The following is a 23,011-nucleotide window of genomic DNA, read 5'->3' as shown; positions in this document are numbered from 1 at the left end:
CCAAGAATCATCCAATGCTAACTTACAAAGAATGGTTACAGGAACTGGGCATGGCTAGTCCAGTGAAGAAAAGGACCAGGGGAGATATGAGAGCAGTCTTCCAATATTTGAGGGGCTGCCACAGAGAGGAAGGGGGTCAAGCTATTTTCTAAAAGCGCCCAAAGCCCAGACAAGGAATCATGGATGGAAACTGAACATGTATCAGAAATAAGGAGAAATTTTCTGACAGTGAAATCACCTGGTGGAACAGCTTTGCCTTCAGAAGTTGTGGGAGCTTCATCACTGGAGGCTTTCAAGAAGCGGCTGGATAGCCACCTGTCGGAAATGGTGTAGGGTCTCCTGCTTGGAGGGGGTGGGTTGGACTAGATGACCTACAAGGTCCCTTTTCCAACTCTTGCTATTCCAGTATTCTGTTAATTGCTGTAACTGTTATGGCCTTGAAGTTTTAGTCTGGCTTACTTGCTTTAACTTGGCAGATCAACGTTCCTATTTGCACTCTACAGCTAGTCCTTGACTTACAACAGTTTCATTAGTGACCGATTGAAGCTACAGCAGCACTGAAAAAAGTGACTTGGGACCACTTTTCACACAACTGTCCCAGCATCCCCATGGTCACATGATCAAAATCAGATGCTTGGCAACTGACTGGTATTGATGGTTGCAGTGTCCCAGACATGTGAGCCCCTTTTGCGACCTGACAAGCAAAGTCAATAGAGAAGCAAAATTCACTTAACCGTGTTACTATCAACTGCAGTGATAGTAACAAGAATGGCCATAAAAGGGGGCAAAACTCTCAAAAATTGTCTCGCTTAGCAGTAAAAATTTTGAGCTGTTGTGTTCATAACTCCAGGAGTTATTATGAACACTCTCTGCACAGCTTCGGATCCAACCAGACTGGGATTTATTTATATTCCTTGCAGACAGCTGGTCATTTGCATCCTTTTACAGAGTCCTTGAGGCCCCTTGGAGGTTTGTCTGTGTCCTCAGGGTCACCTGATTAGTGCAAATGGGTGTGGAGCCTTCTTGGAACCGCTGGAAGGATTTGTGTTGTGGAGCTGTGCTTTCTGCAGGATGTTTCCTACCTTGTGTCCTTTAGCTTTTGAACACAAGGGCAGGCTATTGGGGATGGTTCTGTGTTGTCTCCAAAGGGTTCCTGTAATCTGCAATTTTTCTCTAGAAATTCGTTCATATTCCCGCACCATTCGGATGCCTCCAAGTGGCCTCAAACAACTCTCTAAAACAGTGATCCCCAACCTTTTTTACGCCGTGGCCCGGTACCGGCATCAGCTGGGCGCCGCGGCCCGGTACCGGCATCAGCTGGGCGCCGCCATCTTTTTTTGATGAAAAAGTGCTTCCGGTGACCTCACGGAAGCGCGTTTTCATCAAAAGATGGTGGCGCCATGGCTCGATGAGCTTTTCGGGTAGAAATGGCTTTCTACCGGAAAAGCTCACCGAAGCGCTAGCGCCGCCATCTTTTTGATGAAACGTGCTTCCGGTGAGCTTACCTGGAAAAGCTCACCGGAAGCACTTTTTCATAAAAAGATGGCGCGCCACAAGCCAGCAGCCCGGTAGGAGTTGTTCCGCGGACCGGGACCGGTCCGCGGCCGTGGTTGGGGACCCCTGCTCTAAAAGAATGCAAATGACCAGCTGTCTGCAAGGAGTTGATTCCATTCCTCCACTGTTCAGTCCCCCGCCATTCAGTCATTAAAGATGCAGACCAGAAGAAAGATCTTTGCAGAAGGTTGATTTATTTGCTTCACCAACCAATCTCACAATCTGAGTCCAGGAAGGATTCATTAAGAGCTACTTGAACCTTAAATCAAAGCTGTAAGGAAGTTTAGAATGAGGAATTAAACTAAAGCAAGCACTTAAAAAGAAATAATGAGAATTTATCCTTACAAAACAGCGCGGAGTGTAAAAAAAAAGACAAGCAGACAAAAAGTCGAGGAAAAGATTTCAAGCAGTTATGAGATTAAATACATTTTGCTTTAGGCAGTTGTTACTTGGATTTTCTGCACCAAACTATTCTGAAATTTTTATCTTTAGTGGTTAAACAGAGATGTATAAATGTTTTATATCTTTGGGAATGAGCATTCATTTTACTTGTCAAGTCTGTTCAATCAGCATCCATGTTATGTTTTCAATTAGTGCGATATTACACTTCGGGGTTATTTTCATCTTTACTATCTCAATTTTCATTCTTACCATTTCCAAGGTCTGGTTAAGGCTTGAATGTCAAATCTGGAGGGGCTGAAAAGGTCACTTCCTTTTCAGCCAAGAAGAGGAGGGGATCAAAGAACAGGATTCTTGCTTCCTACAAAAAAATCTCAAGGCAAGGGAAGGAGGTGGCAATTAAGAAGGGCCACCAAGAAATTAACTTTTTCATCTAGTTAAAGGACAACTGATGGATTTTACTGCGTTAGTCGTAGCTGACTATACCTGGTGGAGCTCATCTCTGTTTCAAGGCCACTTGAGCATCTTAACTGCTGAGCCATTGCGCCTCCCCCATCTAGTAATTAGTATAAAATGTGTATAAATTGGGACAAATGTATTTGCTTACTGCATAAGCAATATCACACAGGTATTTTGGAGACCTCTACAAAGGGTCTATGTGGGAGAAAGGGCAGGTGTGTAATACGCATTAAGGAATCTGGAAGCGGATTACTGCAGTTTCAGAAGTTTCCTTCCTCTTAAATAAAATGCACAACCACTGTTCTTTTCTGACCACTTGATAGAAGTGATTTCTTCCGTAACTTTGCTGTTTTCCGTATTTTCTAAACATTTTTACCTTTGAACTGTCAGGTGGGAATCTGTAATACATACATCAGCTTTCCCACCCCTTCTGCTGAACAAGAGGTAAAATTCTTGCACTATCCAGTGGAGTGGCAAATGGGATTTGTTACCCGTTTGCCCAGAATTCTGAAGTTAGTTAAACAGTGGAAGAAAGTTAGGGATTTGTAAGTGTATTCTATGTTCGCCAGTGATTGGCTCATATGAGCAATAGCAATAGCAGTTAGATTATTATCCCGCTTCACAGTGCTTTTATCGCCCCCCTCTAAGCTGTTTAGAGAGCATATGGCCCCCAACAATCTAGGGCCTCATTTTACCAACCTTAGGAGGATGGAAGGCTGAGTCAACCTTAAGCCGGATGGGATCGAACTCCCGGCAGTGGGCAGAGTTGGTCTGCAATACTGCATTCTAACCACTGTGCCACCAGGGCTCTTTTATTAATAACACTCTTCCGTCCTGACACTGCAATTGATCCATTTTTTATGCTCTAACCTTTTTTTCTTATATACAAGGCATAGTTTATTTCACATTTTCCCTCGCTTTTCTACATTTGGCTGACACGTTTGCCTATTATTATTTCAATTTTGGGGGTGTGATGGATTTAATCAGTGAATCGAAATCATTTACTCTACCACCGACCAGCAATGGCCCCCTACAGTTGCTCACAGGAGCAACGGAAGATCAAAGGAAGGAAGAAAACAGGCTCTTATTCATTCATCGGAGTTCATGTTCACGCTGGCAGCGGGTCCTGGGGTTTGAAGCATCCCCAAGGCCTCCCCCCTGCAGGCCTGATGCAGGGAGGGCACAATCTGTCTGCTGAAGGCGGTACAGGATGGGATTTTATAGTTGGGGGCGAGCAACTTCAGGAGGTGCTGGAAACCTGCCTCTTCCACCAGGCGGAAGGGCTGGTCATCCAGAGCCACCGTCTGATCCACAGCACAGGGCGCTTCCGATGGCTTTGGACCCGCCTGCCTTTTCCCGGGCGACTTCTGCTTCGTCCAGCCCTGCGGCAGGACAGATCCCTTCGCCTTTCTGCTGGCCGGCAACGCAGTTTGTGGCGCGGTAACGACAGCCGGGACAAAGTTGGCGTGATGCCGCTGCAGATGTTTCAGCAGCCCCGACGTCGAAAAACGTTTCGAATTCTTGCCTCGGCTGATCCGTCTCTTGCAGTGGGTGCAGACGCCGTAGCAGGGGTCCTCGGAATCCAACTCGAAGTGGTCCCACACCACGCTGTGCTCCGGACTGGTGCGGGGTCTCTTTAGGGAGGGTGGTTTGCCCGAGAGGAGTTTCGGGACCCCGTGACTGCCCTCCCTAGGAAAGGAATGTGGAAGGGGAGTCCTGTGGTATCCCTTCCGATGAACGGCCTGCTCATGACATTCCTTTTCTGTTCCGTCTTGCGGCTTTCGTGGCTCGGATCTTCCCCCCGGCTTCTTGCCTTTTACAGGCACGTGGCTGTAGCTGGCCTGTGGCTCCATCCTGCAAGCACTTTCTGTTTCACTTTCTCCATCCTGAGCAATCTCAACTTTGATGTAATTTCCCATTTCATTCCCTGGGGAAACAAAAGAGGGCACGTTAACGGGGCTGCTAAACCAGGGGTACCCAACCCTTGAGCCGCAGCCCAGTACTGGGCTGCAACCTGTTGGAAACTGGGCTGCGGAAGCAGGGGGGGGGTGTGAACAGGTGTGCGTGCGCAGTTCCACTTGCGTGTGCAAATGCAGCTGGGCGCCCCACTCACCCAGAACCATCCAACCCCCCTCATGGTCTGCAAAGCTTGGGGAACGCTGTGCTAAAGGATAAATCTTTTCTTTTTATGTGCACTGAGAGGATTTGCACCAAGACAAATTCCTTGTGCGTCCAATCACACTTGGCCAATAAAGAATTCCTATTCTGTTCTATTATCTATCCATCCATCTAATCTACCTTCATATTATCTATATCTATCCATCCATCCATCCAATCTACCTATCATCTACCTATTATCTCTATCCTATGTTATCTATCCATCCATCCAATATACCTTCATATTATCTATATCTATCCATCCATCTAATCTACCTATCATCTACCTATTATCTCTATCCTATCCTATCTATCCATCCATCCATCCATCTAATCTACCTTCATATTATCTATATCTATCCATCCATCCATCCAATCTACCTATCATCTACCTATTATCTTTATCCTATCCTATCTATCCATCCATCCATCCATCTAATCTACCTTCATATTATCTATATCCATCCATCCATCCATCCAATCTACCTATCATCTACTTATTATCTTTATCCTATCCTATCTATCCATCCATCCATCCATCTAATCTACCTTCATATTATCTATATCCATCCATCCATCCATCCAATCTACCTATCATCTACCTATTATCTCTATCCTATCCTATCTATCCATCCATCCATCTAATCTACCTTCATATTATCTATATCCATCCATCTAATCTACCTATCATCTACCTACCTATTATCTCTATCCTATCCTATCCATCCATCCATCCAATATACCTTCATATTATCTATATCTATCCATCCATCCATCTAATCTATCATCTACCTACCTATTATCTCTATCCTATCTATCCATCCATCCATCTAATCTACCTATCATCTACCTACCTATTATCTCTATCCTATCCTACCTTCTTTGTGTTTGAAATATTCCTTGGCAACTTTATCTAGTGTTCTTGGCAGCCTTCCACAACCTTGGTAAGGCTCGTTCTTATCAGAGACAATTAGTTTCAATACCTTTTAACCGTAAATTAACGGAATTTGCAGAGAGGCATTAAAAGGTTTTGCTTTCATCTGTTTGGTGTTTGTTTACTTGGAACAAGGTTCATAAGTCACTTTTTTTTACTTGGAACGGTCATAAGTCACTTTTTTCAGTGCCATTCTAACTTTGAGTGGTCACTAAATGAGTTGAGGACTCCCCATATTGTATCCTCCCAGATTTATATTTAACTCGACTAAGTGGGAAGAGGTTTAACATCCATTTTATGTTACGGGATGGAAAATCGTCTACAAATTCCCTTCCGGTCTAAAAAATCAGACATTAAATCTAATCAAATGACATCTGCAAATACAGTATAAGTCCTTGGTTTACAACTCAAAACGTTATGTTGTTAAGGGGGAAAAAAAATTATTCCCTGAGTTTTGTCCCATCTTATGACCCTTTCTTGCCACAGTTGCTAAGTGAATCGCTGCAGCTGTTGAATTAGCAGCATGGCTGTTAAGGGAATCTGGTTCTCCCATGGACTTTACTTGTCCGAAGGTCGCCAAAGGGGATCCCACAACACCCCCACCACAGGACATTGCAACCGTCATAAATAGGAACCAGTTGCCAAGCCTTTGAATTTTGATCACGTGTGACTCTGGGGAAGATTGCAACGGTCGTTAAGTGTGGAATACACAGTCCCAGCAGTCGCTTTCTTCAAGGCCGGTCACTACATGAACTGTTGTTGTGGTGAAGTCGAGGAATACCTGTACTTGGATCTCTGTCTGTGGTGTCGTCGGCCTCCTGCAGGACTTGCCAGAGCATCATCTGTTGGAGGCCTGGTTGGGTCAGGCCCTGCTTGACGATTTGCAGAGACCCTCCAGTTTCCTTGAAATCCCTGGAGCCCTGCAAACACCAAGAGAGGCAACAAGCCTTTTCATACTTTGCAGTGTGACCTTCAGCCAACAATGGGCACGCTTCCCTGAGGCCAATGGCGGATCAAACAAACTAACCATTCCCGTTAGATTCTGCCGGAAAAAAAACCCGGCGTTAAGACAAGCTTCCTCAGAGCACAGTTGTTTTCCTCTAAACAACTGCCCTGATGCCCACAAACAACTGTCTATGTCGGGGGGTCAGCAACCCACGGCTCCGGAGCTTCTTTAGGCCCTCTGTTGTGGCTCCCTGTTGGGTGATCCCATCCCTCGCTCGCCCCACCCCTTGCCCTCCCCTCCCGGTCACTCCTCGCCTGGCCTGAGAAGGTAAAACAAAAAAAAACAGAAATGAGAGGGAGGGGGACAGAGAGAGAGAGAGAGAGAGGGAGAGAGAGAGAGAGCCATTTCTCACAGAAAACACCGGGAACCACAAAACCAGGGTGTCAACTCATAAAATATTTCTATGGTCTTTTTAGAGTTGCCAACAGAAAGGAAGCAGTGCGGCAGCTTGCAAAACCGAAAGTGCATTCCATAAATGTTTTCAAAGATAGTAACTAGGTGACTGAAATTTCTGTCGCTCAAAATTCTAACTGGAGAGCATGATTGATGACTGGGCTATGGATGTGTCTCGTTGGAGAATATGAATTATGATATACTCGGGGCGGGGAGGAAACAGGGACAAGGGTGACAATGAGCAATGTGCCTCAGAGTTGGCTACACCCAGGTAGTGCCGGCATATTTACTCTCAATAAATCCTTTTGAAGTTTTAGAAGTTTGGCTCGAGACTCATGATTTAAATGGGGGTAACTGCCGGAATCCTGTGTGTGTCATGGGACTGAGTGGGAGTGACGTTGAATTGGCCACGCCCACCTGGGTTTTGTGGCTCCGTGTTTTCTGTGGGAAGTGGGTCCAAATGACTCTTTTGAGTGTTTAAGGTTGCAGACCCCCTGGTCTATGTACAGGTAGTCCTTGATTTGCGACCGTTCTTTCGGTGACTGAAAAAAGGGACTCATGACCGTTTTTCACACTTACAACTATTGCCCCTTGCTCCCCATATGCTCATATGATCAAAATTCAGCCGCTTGGCAACTGACTTCATATTTAGGATAGTTGCAATGTCACGTGATTCCCCCTTTGTGACTCTCTGACCAGCTACGTCAACGGGGAAAGCCGGATTCGCTTAACAGCCCTGTGACCAACTCACTAACTGTTGTGGTTGGCCGGCAGCAGGTGCGGACGGCTGAGGAGAGCGAGGACTCAGATGAGGGGCCAGGACTGCTGCCGTCAGAGATTGTGGGGGCTGGCAGCAGCGATGAGGAGGTTCCCAAGGAGCCTGTGCGAAGTGCGTGTGCACGCAGGGCTGCTCGCCGGAAAGGACTTGGGAGTAAGGCTGCAAGGTAATGGCCCCTCCTTCAAGAAGATAAAAGCCAGCTGTGAATTGGACGTTCTTTGCAGGAAGCAAAGACATTTTGAAACTCGAGCCTCATGGACATTGCAGTATCTTAGTTGGTATTTGAAGACTCTTGTGCTGTGAAATATTTCTAGGTAACCTTATCTGTTATTCTTGGCAGCCTTGCACAGTTTTGGCGAAGCTTGTGCTTATCAAAGTTAATTTGCAGAAGCCTTTTAACCAGGGAGTCGTAAAAATCATTAAAAGGTTTCTGTTCCCTTTGGTTTGTTTTTCTCTTACTGGAAAAGGGTTTGGGTCAGAACACTAACATGTTATTAGCTGAATGACTGCGATTGTGGCTCAACAATTGCAGCAAAAAGGTCATCCAGTGGAACATAACTCCTTTAACGACCGTCTCATTTAGCGCACGACTCCATTGTGGTCGTTAAGTCGAGGACTACCCGTACACCATAAACATGGCACATACCTCTTTCCCCTCAGTCTTTGCTTCTTCAGGAGGAGTTAGCAAAAGAGAGAGACCTGGAGGTTTGAATCCATTGACTGGGCAGAATTTTAAAAAAAAGAGAGAGAGAGAGATTTTTAATAGGGAATTTTGAAATAAGGAAGTCTTTTCCTTGTTTATTCGTTAAAAAAATGTTATAAAAGAGGATAGGGGGGGAAGCTCTAAGGAGAAGCAGCCTCTAAATCAAATGACAGGAGAAAGTGTTTCTGCTTAAAAACTTCAAAAACTTCTTTCTACTCAGGATTCAGGAGGAATCCTAATGGTAGATGCGAATGGCCTTGGGAGAAAGAAGAGAAAGTCGCAGACCTATGGGTAAGAGATATCTCAGCCCACAGAGAAGGAGTGTGAGAAACTCCTTCAAAAGCTAACCTCCCTTGTTTTCTGGAGAGCAAAAGGAAAGGAGGAAAGAAATATTTTCCTTTTTGCAAGGTTTTGTTAACGTAACCTTACAATAAAGACAGAGCTGACGCTCACGGTTATCTGCTTCTTATCTGGACTCCCTTGCAGAGCTAACAGACCCCTTTTGATGGAGGATTTTTTATTAACATGACTTATTCGACTTGGAACTTAGAGCAACTTTATCGTCACTTTGAATGTACACTAATGGGCATACATTAAAATGAAATTTCACTGCATACAGTGCTCAAAGAGTCAGCATCTCCAATATATACTACATAAACATATATATTAAATAAATAAACAAACAAACAAACAAATAATGTGCATACCCACATATATTATATGAGGTATAATATATTTTTAGTTTGGATATATACATGTACATGGCAAAAAAAAAAAAGGAATCTTGCCAGTTTACCATCCTTTGCTGTTTGCTGGTTAGTTTTTCTTGTTCCTAACTAGCCTTTTCTATTCAGGCAGCTGACCAAAACTAACGATCCTAAATTAATTGCCTTTCCTAGTGAGGTAGCTACAGCAATGGCCCTTAGACTTATATGCCGCTTCGCAGGCCTCTCTAAGCGGTTTACAGAGTCAGCCTATTGCACCCAAACAATCTGGCTTCTCATTTTACCGACCTTGGAAGGATGGACGGCTTGAGTCAACCTTGAGCCGATCAGGATTGAACTCCTGGCAGCGGGCAGAGTTTGCCTGTACCATCACTAAACAGGTGGTCCTCAACTTTATAAACTGTAAGTTTAGTGACCGTTCGAAGTTACAACGGCACTGGAAAAAAGTGACTTACGACCATGGCAGCATTCCCTGTGGTCATGTGATCAAAATTCAGAGGCTTGGCCACCGCTTCGTATTTATGACGGTTGCAGTGTTGTTCCGTGTGTGTGTGTGTGTCACGTGATCTGTTTTTGTGACCTTCTGGCAAGCAAAGCCAACAGGGAAGCCAGGTCCGCTTAACGACAGGGCGACTAACGTAGCAACTGCAGTGAGTCACTTAACGACGAAGGCAAGAAAGACCGCAGAATGGGGCAGAGCTTGCTTAACCACTGTCTCGCTTAGCGATGGAAATGTTGGCCTCCATTGTGCTCGTATCTGTATGCCAAAGATTAACCTATCAACTAAGGTCAGTGGTGGCAAACCTTTTGGGGCTCCCTTGCCGATAATGCTCGCGGGCCAGCACCCAGAAGGCAATGTGTGCTGCCACCCCACTCCGTCCTGCGCATGTGTGCGAATTCCCCCTGCAGCACGCTACCCGTCTGCGCATGCATGCGAGATCCCCTTGCCGGACGCTGTGCGCCCGCCACACAACTCCCCCGCCGCGTGCCACGCATCTGTGTCTGCGTGCGCAATTCCCCACCACATTCCCTGGGCCTGCGTACGAGATCACCCTTCCACGGGCCGTGCGTCAGCGGTGTGAGTGATCACCCCCGTGCCACGTCTGCGCATGTGCGCGCGACCCCCAGTGCATGCGTATCTCTGTGCATGCACACGTGTCTCCTGCGCCCCGCCCTCCTGCGCCAGATCAGCTGTTGGGGGAAGGCGCGACAATCAGCTGTTGGGGGGAAGGCGCGCGCACGCAAGGTAGCTCTTCCGGGCAAGCTCTCGTGTGCCGTGGGAAATGGCTCTGCGTGCCACTTCTGGCACGTCTGCCATAGGTTCACCATCACAGACTTAGGTCCTGCACTCTTTGCAACAATGATCTTGCATGGATTATTGTTCTGAAGAGGAAAAAAAAAACCCTTCACAAAAGATGAACCGGCTCAGCTAATAATTAGATATTGAAGAATTGAGAAGGAGATGGGAAATTTAAAAAATGTGATCGATGGGATTCTACCGGTTCGCACCTATTCGCTAGAACCGGTTGTTAACATTCCAAGCAGTTTGGAGAACTGGTTGTTCGAAGAAATTACTGGGCTAATCCTGTAAGGAAGGCAGGAAGGAAACATTCTGGTGTTGCTTACAGAAACTGCCTCTCCGTTAACCCTTATTACATTCTTGGCAGGACTAGACTTCCTGTCTCAGGAACTTCTCTGGAGTTTTTTCCCCCTCCTTTGCTGGTACTTTGCTTGTGTGGAGTGACCATTCAAAGTTACAATGGCACTGAAAAAAGTGACTTCTGACCATTTTTCACACTTATGACTGTTGTAGCATCCCCACAGTCATGAGAGGCCAGGCGAGGAGATGCGTGCTTCTGATGTGAGTGATATTGAGTTGGCCACGCCCAGCCAGTTACATGACCACCAAGCCACACCCACCAACTAAGCCACACCCACAGAACCGGTTATTAAAAACAATTGAATCTCACCCCCCCGATGGATACATGCATGCATATCTACATGCATGCATCATTACCAAAGTTTTACAGGTCTGACCAGAGATGCAAGGACAGAAGAGAGGATGCATCAGGTTCTTCTAGAACTCAGCTGGTGCAACTTTTCTGACCCTCCACGATCGACTTTCGTTTCCCCAATTATCTCCTCCACAAGGCTGAAGAGGTGGAAGGAATTTTGCCCCTGGCTCCTCCCCCGCCCCAAATTGGGTCACCCATAAAAACTCACAAAAGGAAAAGCAGAGGAAAATTTAAGAGCTGCTGATGTCTGACCCAGCAATTTGGCATCCACATCTGGTTCAGGTTCACCACGGACTGGTCCCTTTGCGGCATTCAGGGCCTCCTCGTTCTCAGCTACCAGGAAGTCCACCGGCTCTTCTTTGAATGGACTCTGAAACAGGAAACAGAACATCTATGGAGATCCTCAGTCATCCAAGGTCGTGGTTGTCCCAAAGGTGCTTTTTTTTCAAGAGGCAACTAGACCAGTGGTCCCAACCTTTTTCGTACCACGGACCGGTACCGGCATCACAAAATGATCCACGGACCGGTACCAGCATCAGCACGCACGACCAAGGCAAGGCGAGCCGAGCGACCGGCCAGCCAGCCGTCCCCGCTTCTCCCGCCACCTTCAACTCCTCCTTTGTACCTTCTCGCGGTCAACGGGCTTTTCGGGCTCTTTCTTAATCTCCTCCTGAGTAACGCGAGACTCCACCGCCATCGGAACGGTTCTTCGTTCGAAGCCGCCCCCCCCCTTCTTCGACGAAACTAAGGCGCGAGGATTCCTTCAGCACCCAAATGCCGCTTTCCATCCAACCGACGACCGACAAGCTCACCCGGAAGCACTTTCTCAAGTGCTGTCAAAACAAGATGGCGGCGCCCAAGCAAAGTAGGCGGCCCGGTACAAAATGATCCACGGACCGGTACCGGTTCGGGGCCCAGTGGTTGGGGACCACTGAACTAGACTTTCTGGTGTTTTTTTTCCTTTGAAGACATTTCACTTCTCATCCAAGAAGCTTCTTCAACTCTCAATTGGGTGGTGGGGAAGGGAAAGGATTTATACTCCTTGCAGGCAGCTGGTCATTTGCATTCTTTTAGAGAGCTGTTGAGGCCACTTGGTGGAGTATGAAAGGATTTACAAAGAAAAACTGCAGACTACAGGAGCCATTTGCGCTTCAAGTTGGAGATGCAAACAACACAAACTCCTGCCCAACAGCCTGCACCTGCCTTCAACAAGCAAAGAAACCACAGGGCGGAAAACAACCTGCACAAATCTCAGCTTCATAACCGTCCATTCAGCAGTTCCATGGAGGCTCCACACCTATTTGCACTAATTGGGTGACCCTGAGGACACAGACAAACCTCCAAGTGGCCTCAACGATTCTCTCAAAAGAATGCAAATGACCAGCTGTTTGCGAGGAGTATAAATCCTTCCATTCCCCACCATCCAGTCAGAGTTGAAGAAGCCTCTTGGGTGAGAAGAGAAACGTCTTCAAAGAAAAACTAGAAAATCCACTTCCCTCCTGAAAAACACCTTTGTAGCAGGAAACCGTGGTACGATGGGAGAGGGTAACATGGTTTCTGATTTTTCAAGGAAAAAAGGAGATCACAGCAGCTTTTTTAAAAAAAAAAATTAGGCTCTTTGAAAGTCAATTAGCTGTCTAATTATAAGGATGAGATTGCCAAGTCCCTTCTACCAGTGCCAGGATATATTTGGGACAAAGTGCAGCAATATTACTGCATTAACACCCCTTTTATTTATTTGATACAGTTTATTTCATTTTATTTATTTATGATACAGGTCTACCGAGGAATTATTGAGTCTGTCATCTGCACCTCTATAACGGTCTGGTTTGGTTCTGCAACCCAACATGACAGACACAGACTCCAGAGAGTAATTAGGACTGCAGAAAAAAAAAATTACTTCCAACCTACCTTCCATCAAGGACCTGCATACTGCATGAGTCAAAAAGAGGGCTGTTAAAATATTTATAGACCCCTCACATCCTGGACATAAACTGTTTCAACTCCTACCCCCAAAATGACGTTATAGAGCACTGCGTATCAGAACAACTAGACACAAGGACAATTTTTCCCCCAAACACCATCACTCTGCTAAATAAATAATTCCCTCAACACTGTCCAACTATTTAGAAAGTCTCCACTACTATTGCTATTAACTTTCTCATCGCTCCTTATCACCCATCCCCTCCCACTTGTGACTGTATGACTAACTTTGTCGCTTGTATCCTTATGATTTATATGGCCTGTATCCTAGTATGATTTGATTGCCTATTGTACCCTATGACTATTATTAAGTGCTGCACCTGATGGTTCTTGACTCTTGACGAATGTATCTTGTCTTTTCGTGTATACAGAGAGCATTTGCACCAAAGACAAATTCCTTGGGTGTCCAATCATACTTGGTCAACAAAGAATTCTATTCTATTTAAAAGTCTTCTATAGTAGCCCACCTTACGCACCGTAATCCTGGGTGGCTTACAAAACATCCTCCGCTGAATTTTTGCCAATTCAACATGTGATGGTTAGCTGCTAGGCTGCCCTGCTCACTCACACACTGTACACTGTGGTGTAGTGAGTTTAGTAATACTCCGCAGCAATTCCCTTCAGCAACCCCCCCCACCCCCAGAATTGTCCTAATTAAGTCCAGTCACGAGCAGACCAATGTTAGCCCCCCAGAGCAATGGTGTAAGAGTCTGCAAAGCACTTGAAAGTCCCTCAAACAGAATAAATCCACCAAGCCAACTGAAATCCACGATCAGTCAAGCAAAGGACAGAGTTTCCAAGACAATCAAAGTCAAGGCAGGGTGTCCATCCAAAGCAGGGCAGGAATCACCACGACCGGAAAACACACAGCTAGGAAAGAAACAAGTTGTTCCCAGCAACACTTCTCACTGTCTGCAGTGCTAAATAGCCAGCTCCTGGTGCAGCCATATCAAGAAGAGTAGTCTAGCTCAGTGGTCCCCAACCACCGGGCCCCGGACCGGTACCGGTCCGTGGATCATTTTGTACCGGGCCGCCTATTTTGCTTGGGTGCCGCCATCTTGTTTCGACGGCGCTTGAGAAAGTGCTTCCAGGTGAGCTTGCCGGTCGTCGGTTGGATGGAAAGCGGCGTTTGGGTGCTGAAGGAATCCTCGCGCCTTAGTTTCGTTGAAGGGGGGGGGGCGGCTTCGAACGAAGAGCCGTCCTGATGGCGGTGGAGTCTCGCGTTACTCAGGAGGAGATTAAGAAAGAGCCCGAAAAGCCCATCGACCGTGAGAAGGTACAAAGGAGGAGTTGAAGGTGGCGGGGAGAAGCGGGGGACGGCTGGCTGGCCGGTCGCTCGGCTCGCCTTGCCTTGGTCGTGTGTGCTGATGCCGGTACCGGTCCGTGGATCAGTCCGTGGATTGTACCGGTCCGTGGTACAAAAAAGGTTGGGGACCACTGGTCTAGCTGACTTTCTCTGTTCCTGCCTTTTTTCTGCCCTACGTGTTCTCGGATCAGGTGTAGAAGGCAGTTCCTCCTCCTCTTCTCTGACCATCATAAGGATCATTAAACTAATCAAGTTTAACCAGGAGGCTGATTAAATTAAATTAATTTAAGGAGCAGAGCAACCTGGGATTAAGGAGACACTTCCTCACAGTGAAGACAATTAGCCAGTGGAACAGCTTTGCCTGCAGAAGTTGTGGCTGCTTCAACACTGGAGGTTTTGAAGATGAGGCTGGACAATCCCCTTGTCTCAAATGGTATAGGACAGGGGCGTCAAACTCAATATCATTGAGGGCCACATCAGAGTTGTGTTTGACCTTGGGGGGAGCTGGGCGTGGGCATGGCCAGGCTGGGCGTGGCCAACTTGATGTCACTCATGTCGGGGGGCACCTGTGATGGTGGCCTGAGCGCTCTGCCAGCAAAAACGGGCTCCCGAGCTCCGTTTTCGGCTGCGATGGCGTATTGCAACCCTCCGCCAGCGAAAACGGACCTCGGGAGGGCCGTACACAGCCCTCCTGGGCTCCATTTTTGCTGGCAGAGGCACTGTGGGTCAGTCCTTTGCTGTTTCCAGAGTGATCCCACGGACCAGATCTAAGCACCCCGCCCCTCGGGCCTTGAGTTTGACACCCTGGTATACGATCTCCTGCATGGACTAGAAGACCTCCAAGGTCCCTTCCAGCTCTATTCCGATTGATTGATTGATTGATTGATTGATTGATTGAAGTCTGCAACTGCGTGCTTTCTCTAGCTGGAGCCTCAGACAAGCCCCTTCCGGAGGAGGGCTGCTCAGAGCCATCAATTAACTCGGCTCCTGAAGAACAGGTTCATCCTCCAGCTCAGCTGAAATCTTAAAATGGGTATCTGGGAAATCGTCCAAGGGAAGACACCACAGATCCTCTGGCTCACTAATTTACAGCTAGTCCTCGATTCACAAGCATTCGTTTAATGGCTGCTCAAAACTACAATGGTGTTACAAGTGGTTAGAAGAAATTTGTGGAATGAAAATAGAACATAGACCAGAGTTCTTTCTGCTAGGGATTAATACAAAGGAAATATGATAAAGAAAACATATATTTAATAATTCATATAATCACTGCAGCAAGATTGGCGTACACACAGAATTGGAAAAGTAAAGATACCCCAAATGAATTTGAAATATTGAAGAAAATTATGACGTGCGCAAAAATGGATAAACTAACAAAGGAACTAAAAAAATAAAGAGGATTTGGATTATTATAAAATATGGGACAAATTTTATGGTTGGCTAGAGATGAGGAAGATTCAGGAGAATAAGGAATGATTATATGTATATTTAATGTATATGGAATGAAATTATGTATTATTATTATTATTGGATTTAGCAATGACAAAAGATTGATGTTAGGAATGACTGTACCAGGTTCAACATTTTTAATGTATATTGTGTTTGTTTGTGTTTGTTTAATAAAGAAAAACTTTTTAAAAATTAAAAAAAAACAACTACAAGTGTTAGAAACAGTGACCTGCAATTGGTTCTTACACCTACAACAGCTGCAGTTCTATTGGTCATGTGATCAAAGTCTGGGCGCTTGGCGACCACCGTTTTATTTGTGATGGTCCCAGGGTCATGTGATTGCCATTTGCAACTTTCCTAGGGGGGGATTCTGGCTAGGAAAGTCAATGAGGGAAGTCGGATTCACTGACCGATCGTAAGTCACTTAACGGCCGTGGCAAAGATGGCCATAAAATTGTGCTCAAGTCACATAATTGACTGCACTGATTAACAACGGATGTTCTGGTCCCGATTTTGGATGTAAATTGAGAACTACCTGTGCTGTAAGAATTCAGCCTCCATAGTTCAAAAGTTTGGGCCTTAGGATGATATGTAACTAATGACTTTACTACTTTTCTTGCCACACTTGTTAAATGAATCACTGCAGTTGTTAAATTAGCAACACGGTGAAGTGAATCTGGCTTCCCCATTGACTTTGCTTGTCAAAAGGTCGCACAAAGTGATCACATGACCTCAGGACACTGCAACCGTCATGTGACCATGGGGATGTGTCATGCCCCTGTCAGAGTCTGAATCTGAGGAGGAAGACGAACAGCTGACAGGGAGTGGGAGTGTGGTTCCGTTGGCTGTGAAGGAGGCTGGGGAAGGGCAAAGTCCGGCTGGGCAGAGCAGGGAAGAAGTAGAACAAGGGAGAGGGGGTTCAGCGGAAGACCCAGGCCCACCCCCTCTTCATCCTAGGGCACGCAGGGAGGAACAGAGAAGGGAACAACGTGGGTTGTGTGGCTTATGGGGGAGGAAAGGGCCCTGATTCCCTTCATTAGCTGCAGCTGGGAACACAGTGTATAAAAAAGGCAAGCTGCGTACGGCAGGCTGCTGGGAGCAAATGTGACTTTATCCTGTGTTGTAGTGGTTTATCTGTGTTCCTGGCATCTTCCCAACTGTATGAGTTTTGCCGTGCTTTCAAGTCTGAAATTCTTGCTCCTGTCCTACCAACCTAATTACTTCAGTTTGGCTTGTTTGGAATTTAAGTTACAGTTTGTGTTTCCCCTGTTTTGGACTTAATATTCTACAGTCAAAGGCTGTTCTTGGGAGAGTTTTTCTCCTGCCAGAAGCTAACCTGGACATTGTGGGCAAAGTTGGAGATAATAAAGGGACTCTTCTTGATTATCTGACTGTGTTGCCTTTAGCCATGCCCCGGGTCATCACAGGATGCTGCAAGAGCCATAAGTATGAAAAATGACTCATCAAGAAGTCAGAAGTAACTTTTTTCAGTGCTACTCTTTCCTCATAAATTAGTGAACTTGAACCATTCTTGAAATAGTTTTACATATAATATTATTCAAAATATTATGGAATTGAGCAGGCTGTAACTAATTATCGACATACTGATGAGAGTACAAAGAGAGAGATTGCAGCCATGTTCTTATTTAGAATAATCTTCTAAAAAATAACACCTCAAGTTATTCAATGCTCTCAGGTTTCAATTAATAACTGAAGGTGATTCAGCACTGCGTGACCAGCACTGCGTGAGGATCTGGATAGTAAAACCCACCTGAGATATCCTGGTCTTGGCCTCCTGTTGACTCATCAGGAAGTCCTCCACCAGGGCCACCGCCTGGGAACAGGACTCCGGCCTCCTGGCTTGGATCCAACTCCGGAGCTCCGGTGGGAGGCTGGCCAGGAACTGCTCCAGGATCAGCAGCTCCAGGATCTGCTCCTTGGTGCGTCTCTCCGGCTTCAGCCACTGGCGGCAAAGCTCCCGGAGTTGGCTGTGGATCCTCCGGGGATCCTCTACCACTTGGCAGCAGAACTGCCGAAAATGCTGCCGCTGCCTCTCCGTTCTCAGGGCTTCTGCCCGTAAGATGGCGGCCTTCACCTTCTCATAGTTCTCCTGCTCTCTGGCTTCCAGGCCTCGGAAGGCCTCTTCCGCTTCTCCGCTCAGGGCTGGCAGGAGATGGGCCGCCCACTGGTCCCGAGGCCATCGGCAAGCTTTGGCCACTTGCTCGAAGGAGGCCAGAAACTCCTTGGTGTCCTCCCAGGGGGAAGCCTCCGACATCCCAGAGCTTCCCTGTCCTGCTAAAATGGGCTGCAGAGACTTCAGGAACTGCTGGAGCTGGGCTTCCCAGCGCTCCTGCATCCTGTGACGGGTCTCCCTTCGGCCATGTTGGGACGTTCCCCATCCCAGGCGCTCTGCCTTATGTTGGTGATAAAGTCCGCTGGTGTTTTTTTCTGTTCCTCCTGGTTCCCGATCTGTCTCAGCAGCTCTTGGCTCATCCATTGCTTTCACAGCAATGGTTTGTTTTTCAATACATCATATTTCAATTAGATATCTGAGGGAATTTATAAGTACAGTTATAAAATGCAGTTGATCTTTTTGATCTCAGTACCAATTAGTAAGCTATTTGTGAATTTTTTAAAAAAAAAATAGTTCATGTTCAAATAAAGTCTTTTATTTGATTTTTTTTTCATTTATCCAAACAGGAAGCAATTACTTTTTAATCACATGGTGCATATCCAAAGAAAGAGAAGATTTAAAAGAATCGCCTTTAATGTTGGAAGATTCTGGGCGACATCTTCCTGCAAATGAAAAAGGAAGCTTAAAGGAAGCTGCTTTTCTGCTCCGAAATATAAAAGAAAATATAATACAACGTAACCCAGAGGAACTAAGTCATCACTGTGTCCTTTTAACAGCCAGTCCTACCACATATACCCATTTTATTCCCACTATCCTTTCATCTTTTGCACCTCATCTCTTTAATAATGGAAGAGCACCATGCAGGCAGGACCCTAGACAGGGTAACTTGACAAGTTACTACAGGTAGTCCTCGACTTATAGCAGTTCATTTAGTGACTGTTCCAAGTTACATCACTGAAAAAAGCGACTTGTGGCCATTTTTCACACGTACAACTGTTGTAGCACTCCCACGGTTACAGACCGAAGTGCAGGTGTTTGTCTACCATCCCTACTTATGCCCGTTGCAGCGTCCCAGGATCATGCAATCATCTTTTGAGACCCTCTGACAAGCAAAGTTAAAATGGGGAAGCCAGGTTCCCTTCACAAACACGTTACTAACTTAACAGCTGCCAACGATTCACTTAACGACCGTGGCAAGAAAGGTTGCAGAACGGGACAAAGCTTGCTTTAACAAACGCCTCGCTCAGCAGCAGCAATTTTGGCCTCCATTTTGGTCGTTCAGTTTGTCAACCTGGTTTGTTAGGCGACTCTGGCTTCTCCATTGATTTTGCTTGTCAGAAGGTCGCAAAAGGGTCCCGGGGATGCAGCAAAGGTCATAACTAAGAGCCAGAGGCCAAGCACCTCGGTTTTAATCCCTTGATCAAGGTCATACATGTGAAAAACGGTCACCAGTCACTTTTTTCAGTGCCTTGGTAACACTGAATGGTCATTAAACGTCGTATGTCGAGGACTACCTGTATTCTATGGGAGAAGGGAAGAAGGCCCAGGAGGCGTCCTCTTCTCCTAATCCTTTCCCCGAGAGGCTGCCCCGCACGCCCCGCCACAACGGTCGCAAGCGTGAAAAATGGTCACCAGTCACTTTTTTTTTGTCCAGTCATGTCACTTTTGAACCGTCACTAAACGAGCCGGAGTGAAGGGTGGGGAAACGCCTCGGGCTCCATCCCACCTCAAGCTGAACCAGACGGGGCCCAGCGCGGCCCTCAAGCCGACTTCAATCTCCAAGGAAAGGCCCGGCCCCCTCGCCCCCTTTCTCTCCACCCCGCCATGCAAGGGACCCAAGGCGACCACCCGTACCGGAAGTAACTAGAAGGCCGGCGGAAGTGCAGGCCGCTGCCTTTCTCTCTTGTCGGTTGCTCAGCAACGCCCGCAGGAGATTTGTGGAGGTGGGGGCGGGAATCCTGATTCCTCCAGGCGGTTCCTTCCAGGCTAGAAAGTATCCGCTCCGGGAAGAAAAAAAAAAAACAGGAAGTGAGAGACATTTCCGGAAGGCCCACCCTGCCTTTTCATTGGTCCTTTCCCTTCCGCTTTCTGTCCTCGGGCTAGCTCTGCGCGCGATCGCCCCTAGCGGTCGTCTTGCTGCATGACCACTCTTCTCCTTTGATAGTCTTGTAGGGAAGCTGATGCTGGAAGTTTAGGGAGGATATAGAGCGGGACAGGTGCAGGTCGTCCTCGATTTACAACAGTTTTCTTAGTGACCGTTCGAAGTGGCAACGGCACTAAAAAAAAAGGGGGCTTCTGATGACCCTTTTTCACACTTACAACCACGTTAACATCCCCAGGGTCACGACTTGTACGTTCAGATTCCTTGACAACTGACTCACATTTATGACGGTTGCAGGGTTCCCGGGGTCATCATGCGATCGCCTATTTTGCTACAGCAATTAATTTGCATTTCAAGTGTGAGAGGCAGACGACACAGGCTCATCCTCAGTGAGAGGCATTTCAAGTACCCTTAAGGAGCCAGGGAGGTTCACATACTGACATGCAAATCTGGAATTGGGGAAAGACTGGATTTGAACCGAGATCTTGCCATGTACTACTCTGGTGGGTCAAACCACCCGGGACGGATCTGTACATTGCTACAGCCTTATGAAGTTAAAGTTAGGTATCCCAAAGCTGTTTTTTTTCCCCAAGAGGCAACTGGACTTTCTGGTTTTTCCTTGGAAGACCTTTCGCTTCTCATCCAAGAAGCTTCTTCAGCTCTGACTGGATGGTGGGGAAATGGAAGGATGGACGATGGATCCAGTCCCCACCATCCAGTCAGAGCTGAAGAAGCTTCTTGGATGAGAAGCGAAAGGTCTTCAAAGAAAAAAAAACCAGAAAGTCCAGTTGCCTCTTGAAAAAAAAGAAAAGCACCTTTGGGACAACCATGATCTGGAGGACTGAGCATCTCCATAGACATCCAAGGGCGATTTCCCCCCTCCCTGGCTTCCAAATCCCTCGGGATTTCTTTTTTCTTTTTTGAAAATTTTATTGATTTTTAAAAACAAACATAAACAAACACAACATAGAACATAAAAACATAAAACATCTTTTTTTGAAAGCAGCATAATCCCGGTTACATCTCTTCGTACAGACACAAATTCAAGTTCATGCTCATTTTTATATTCCATTCCATATCTTATTATTATTCTACATTTTCTATATAGCTTCTCCCTCTTTTAACTTTCTTAATTTTATTTTATTTATTTCATCTCAATTCAAATCATTATACTTATATTCTTTGTCTGTCCTGTTTCAACTGTCTACTATCTTTTCTCATTGAACAAAATTTCTCCTGTGATCACTGATTGGAGTATGACGCCTTTATATCTTTCCCCTAAAATTATAACACTTAATATAATACATAACTTCCGTTCGGATTCTGCTTGGTACATTCTAAAACTACACACTGTATTTTAAAAAATGAAAAAATTAAAACAACAATCCATACCAATTCAATTATATCATTAATATTAATATTCATTTAAATCTTAACGTTTTACACATTACTTTTCAGATAAGTATCATACTTCTATGGGAACACTTATAAACTTTCCATAGTTGATTCCCCCAACTTTATATTTTATAAAACATTGAGTAATTAAAATGTTCCCTGCTCCTTCCTAATTCAATTCTCTCATTTATTTTATTTCATTTATTTTGTTCACAAAAGTTTCACTAAATTACGCTGACTATTTTATCCCACTTTTTAATCATACGTTGTTTCCAATTTTCTAACATTATTTCTATTACAAATATAACAATACAATCTTATGTACCTTCACAGAATCCCTTTTTCAATTAAATTTTCACCCATTATCTCTGAATAAGTTCTGTTTCTTTACATCTTGCTTCAAACTTTTGTAACTTCTCTTCCTTTCCTTCTTCCCTTTCTTCTTCTCTCTCCCCTTTTTACCCCCTGTCTCTCCACCTCCATTTCCTCTTCTGCATTCCCCTTTTCTGTTGCTTTCCAACTTTATATCCACTTTTCAAATTATTTTGAAATCCCCCTCGGGATTTCTGAGTGGCCTCCCATCCTTCGTCCCTTCCCAGTGCGCCTTTCTCCAAACGAAAGCGGCGGCTGGAAGGGGGCGACCGGGAGGAATTGCGACCGTCGCAGCTTCGCCCTTGGGCCCAGCAGGGACAAAAGAAGGCGGCGGTGGCGGTGGCCCCAGGAACACCCCAACACGGGTGGAGACGACGGTCGCAGCAGCAGAGTAGGAGCAACGCCCGTCGTGTGCGCCATCTTTCCTTCCCTCCTTTCCCTCAGTGGCCTTGAGGGCTGGGGTCCTCGCGCCGCTTCGGGTATGGGAGAGGGATGAGTGGGTCGCACGGCAAGAGGATCACATGACCGCTGGCGGGGACACAAGGGGTGGGGGGGCGGAGCAGGGTGGAGGCGGTGGAAGGAGGGAGAGGCACTTCGGATCTCTTCGGGTCCTGCCGGAATTGAGGGGCACTCGGGGTTGGGAAAAGCGGCTAAGGAGTCCCCTGATGGGGTCCACTTCTTTCTGCACCCCGGGCGGGCCTGTCAACAAGAGGCTCCCGGCTCGCTTTATCTCCAGGCAGAGAGAGGCAGGGGTGGACGGTAGATTAGAATAGATCTGGAAGGGACCTTGGAGGTTGTCTAGTCCAGCCCCCTGCAGCAGACCCTATCATTACTGTATACTATACCATACCATACCATACCATACTAAACTATACTGTCTATACCCCAAACTTGGCAACTATCATGTATATCATGTATCATGTATCTGATATTAACACAATTTAAAAAGTCCAGAAATATTTCACAAGAAGAGTTCTCCGCTCCTCTACTCATTGCAGAATATCTTATGCCACCAGACTTGAAACTCTAGACCTAGAAAACCTTGAAATACGCCGTCTTCGGTCTGATCTAAGTATGGTATATAAAATCATACATTGCAATGACTTACCTGTCAATGAATACTTCAGCTTCAGCCATAACAACACAAG

The 23,011-nt window shown here is 46.2% G+C and overlaps 1 protein-coding gene across 4 annotated transcripts; it reads right to left on the bottom strand.

The window, feature by feature from the left end:
- Positions 1-1,724: 1,724 nt before the first annotated feature.
- Positions 1,725-19,994, bottom strand: LOC113425123 (uncharacterized). Of its 4 annotated transcripts, none has more exons than XM_087953045.1 (6): positions 19,850-19,994; positions 17,633-18,410; positions 11,376-11,493; positions 8,327-8,400; positions 6,285-6,423; positions 1,725-4,339 (listed from the first exon to the last, which is right to left on the bottom strand). In XM_087953045.1, the coding sequence occupies exons 2-6, from the start codon at positions 18,356-18,358 to the stop codon at positions 3,501-3,503; spliced, it is 1,896 nt and encodes a 631-aa protein (XP_087809171.1). In that variant the 5' UTR covers positions 18,359-18,410; positions 19,850-19,994; the 3' UTR covers positions 1,725-3,500. The 4 variants fall into 4 exon arrangements, with proteins under 4 accessions (XP_087809171.1, XP_087809172.1, XP_087809173.1 ...); XM_087953046.1 differs by lacking the exon at positions 19,850-19,994 and adding an exon at positions 19,722-19,794; XM_087953047.1 differs by lacking the exon at positions 8,327-8,400 and having other exon boundaries at positions 11,332-11,493.
- Between the last annotated feature and the right edge of the window lie 3,017 nt (positions 19,995-23,011).

This window comes from Notechis scutatus, chromosome 2 (assembly GCF_049901735.1).
Source record: "Notechis scutatus isolate UNSWTSFEM ecotype Mainland chromosome 2, rNotScu1.2, whole genome shotgun sequence".
NCBI classification, from domain to species: Eukaryota; Metazoa; Chordata; class Lepidosauria; order Squamata; family Elapidae; genus Notechis; species Notechis scutatus.
The sequence above is the reverse complement of the archived record's forward strand: the minus strand, read 5'-3'. Positions and strand labels throughout refer to the sequence as shown.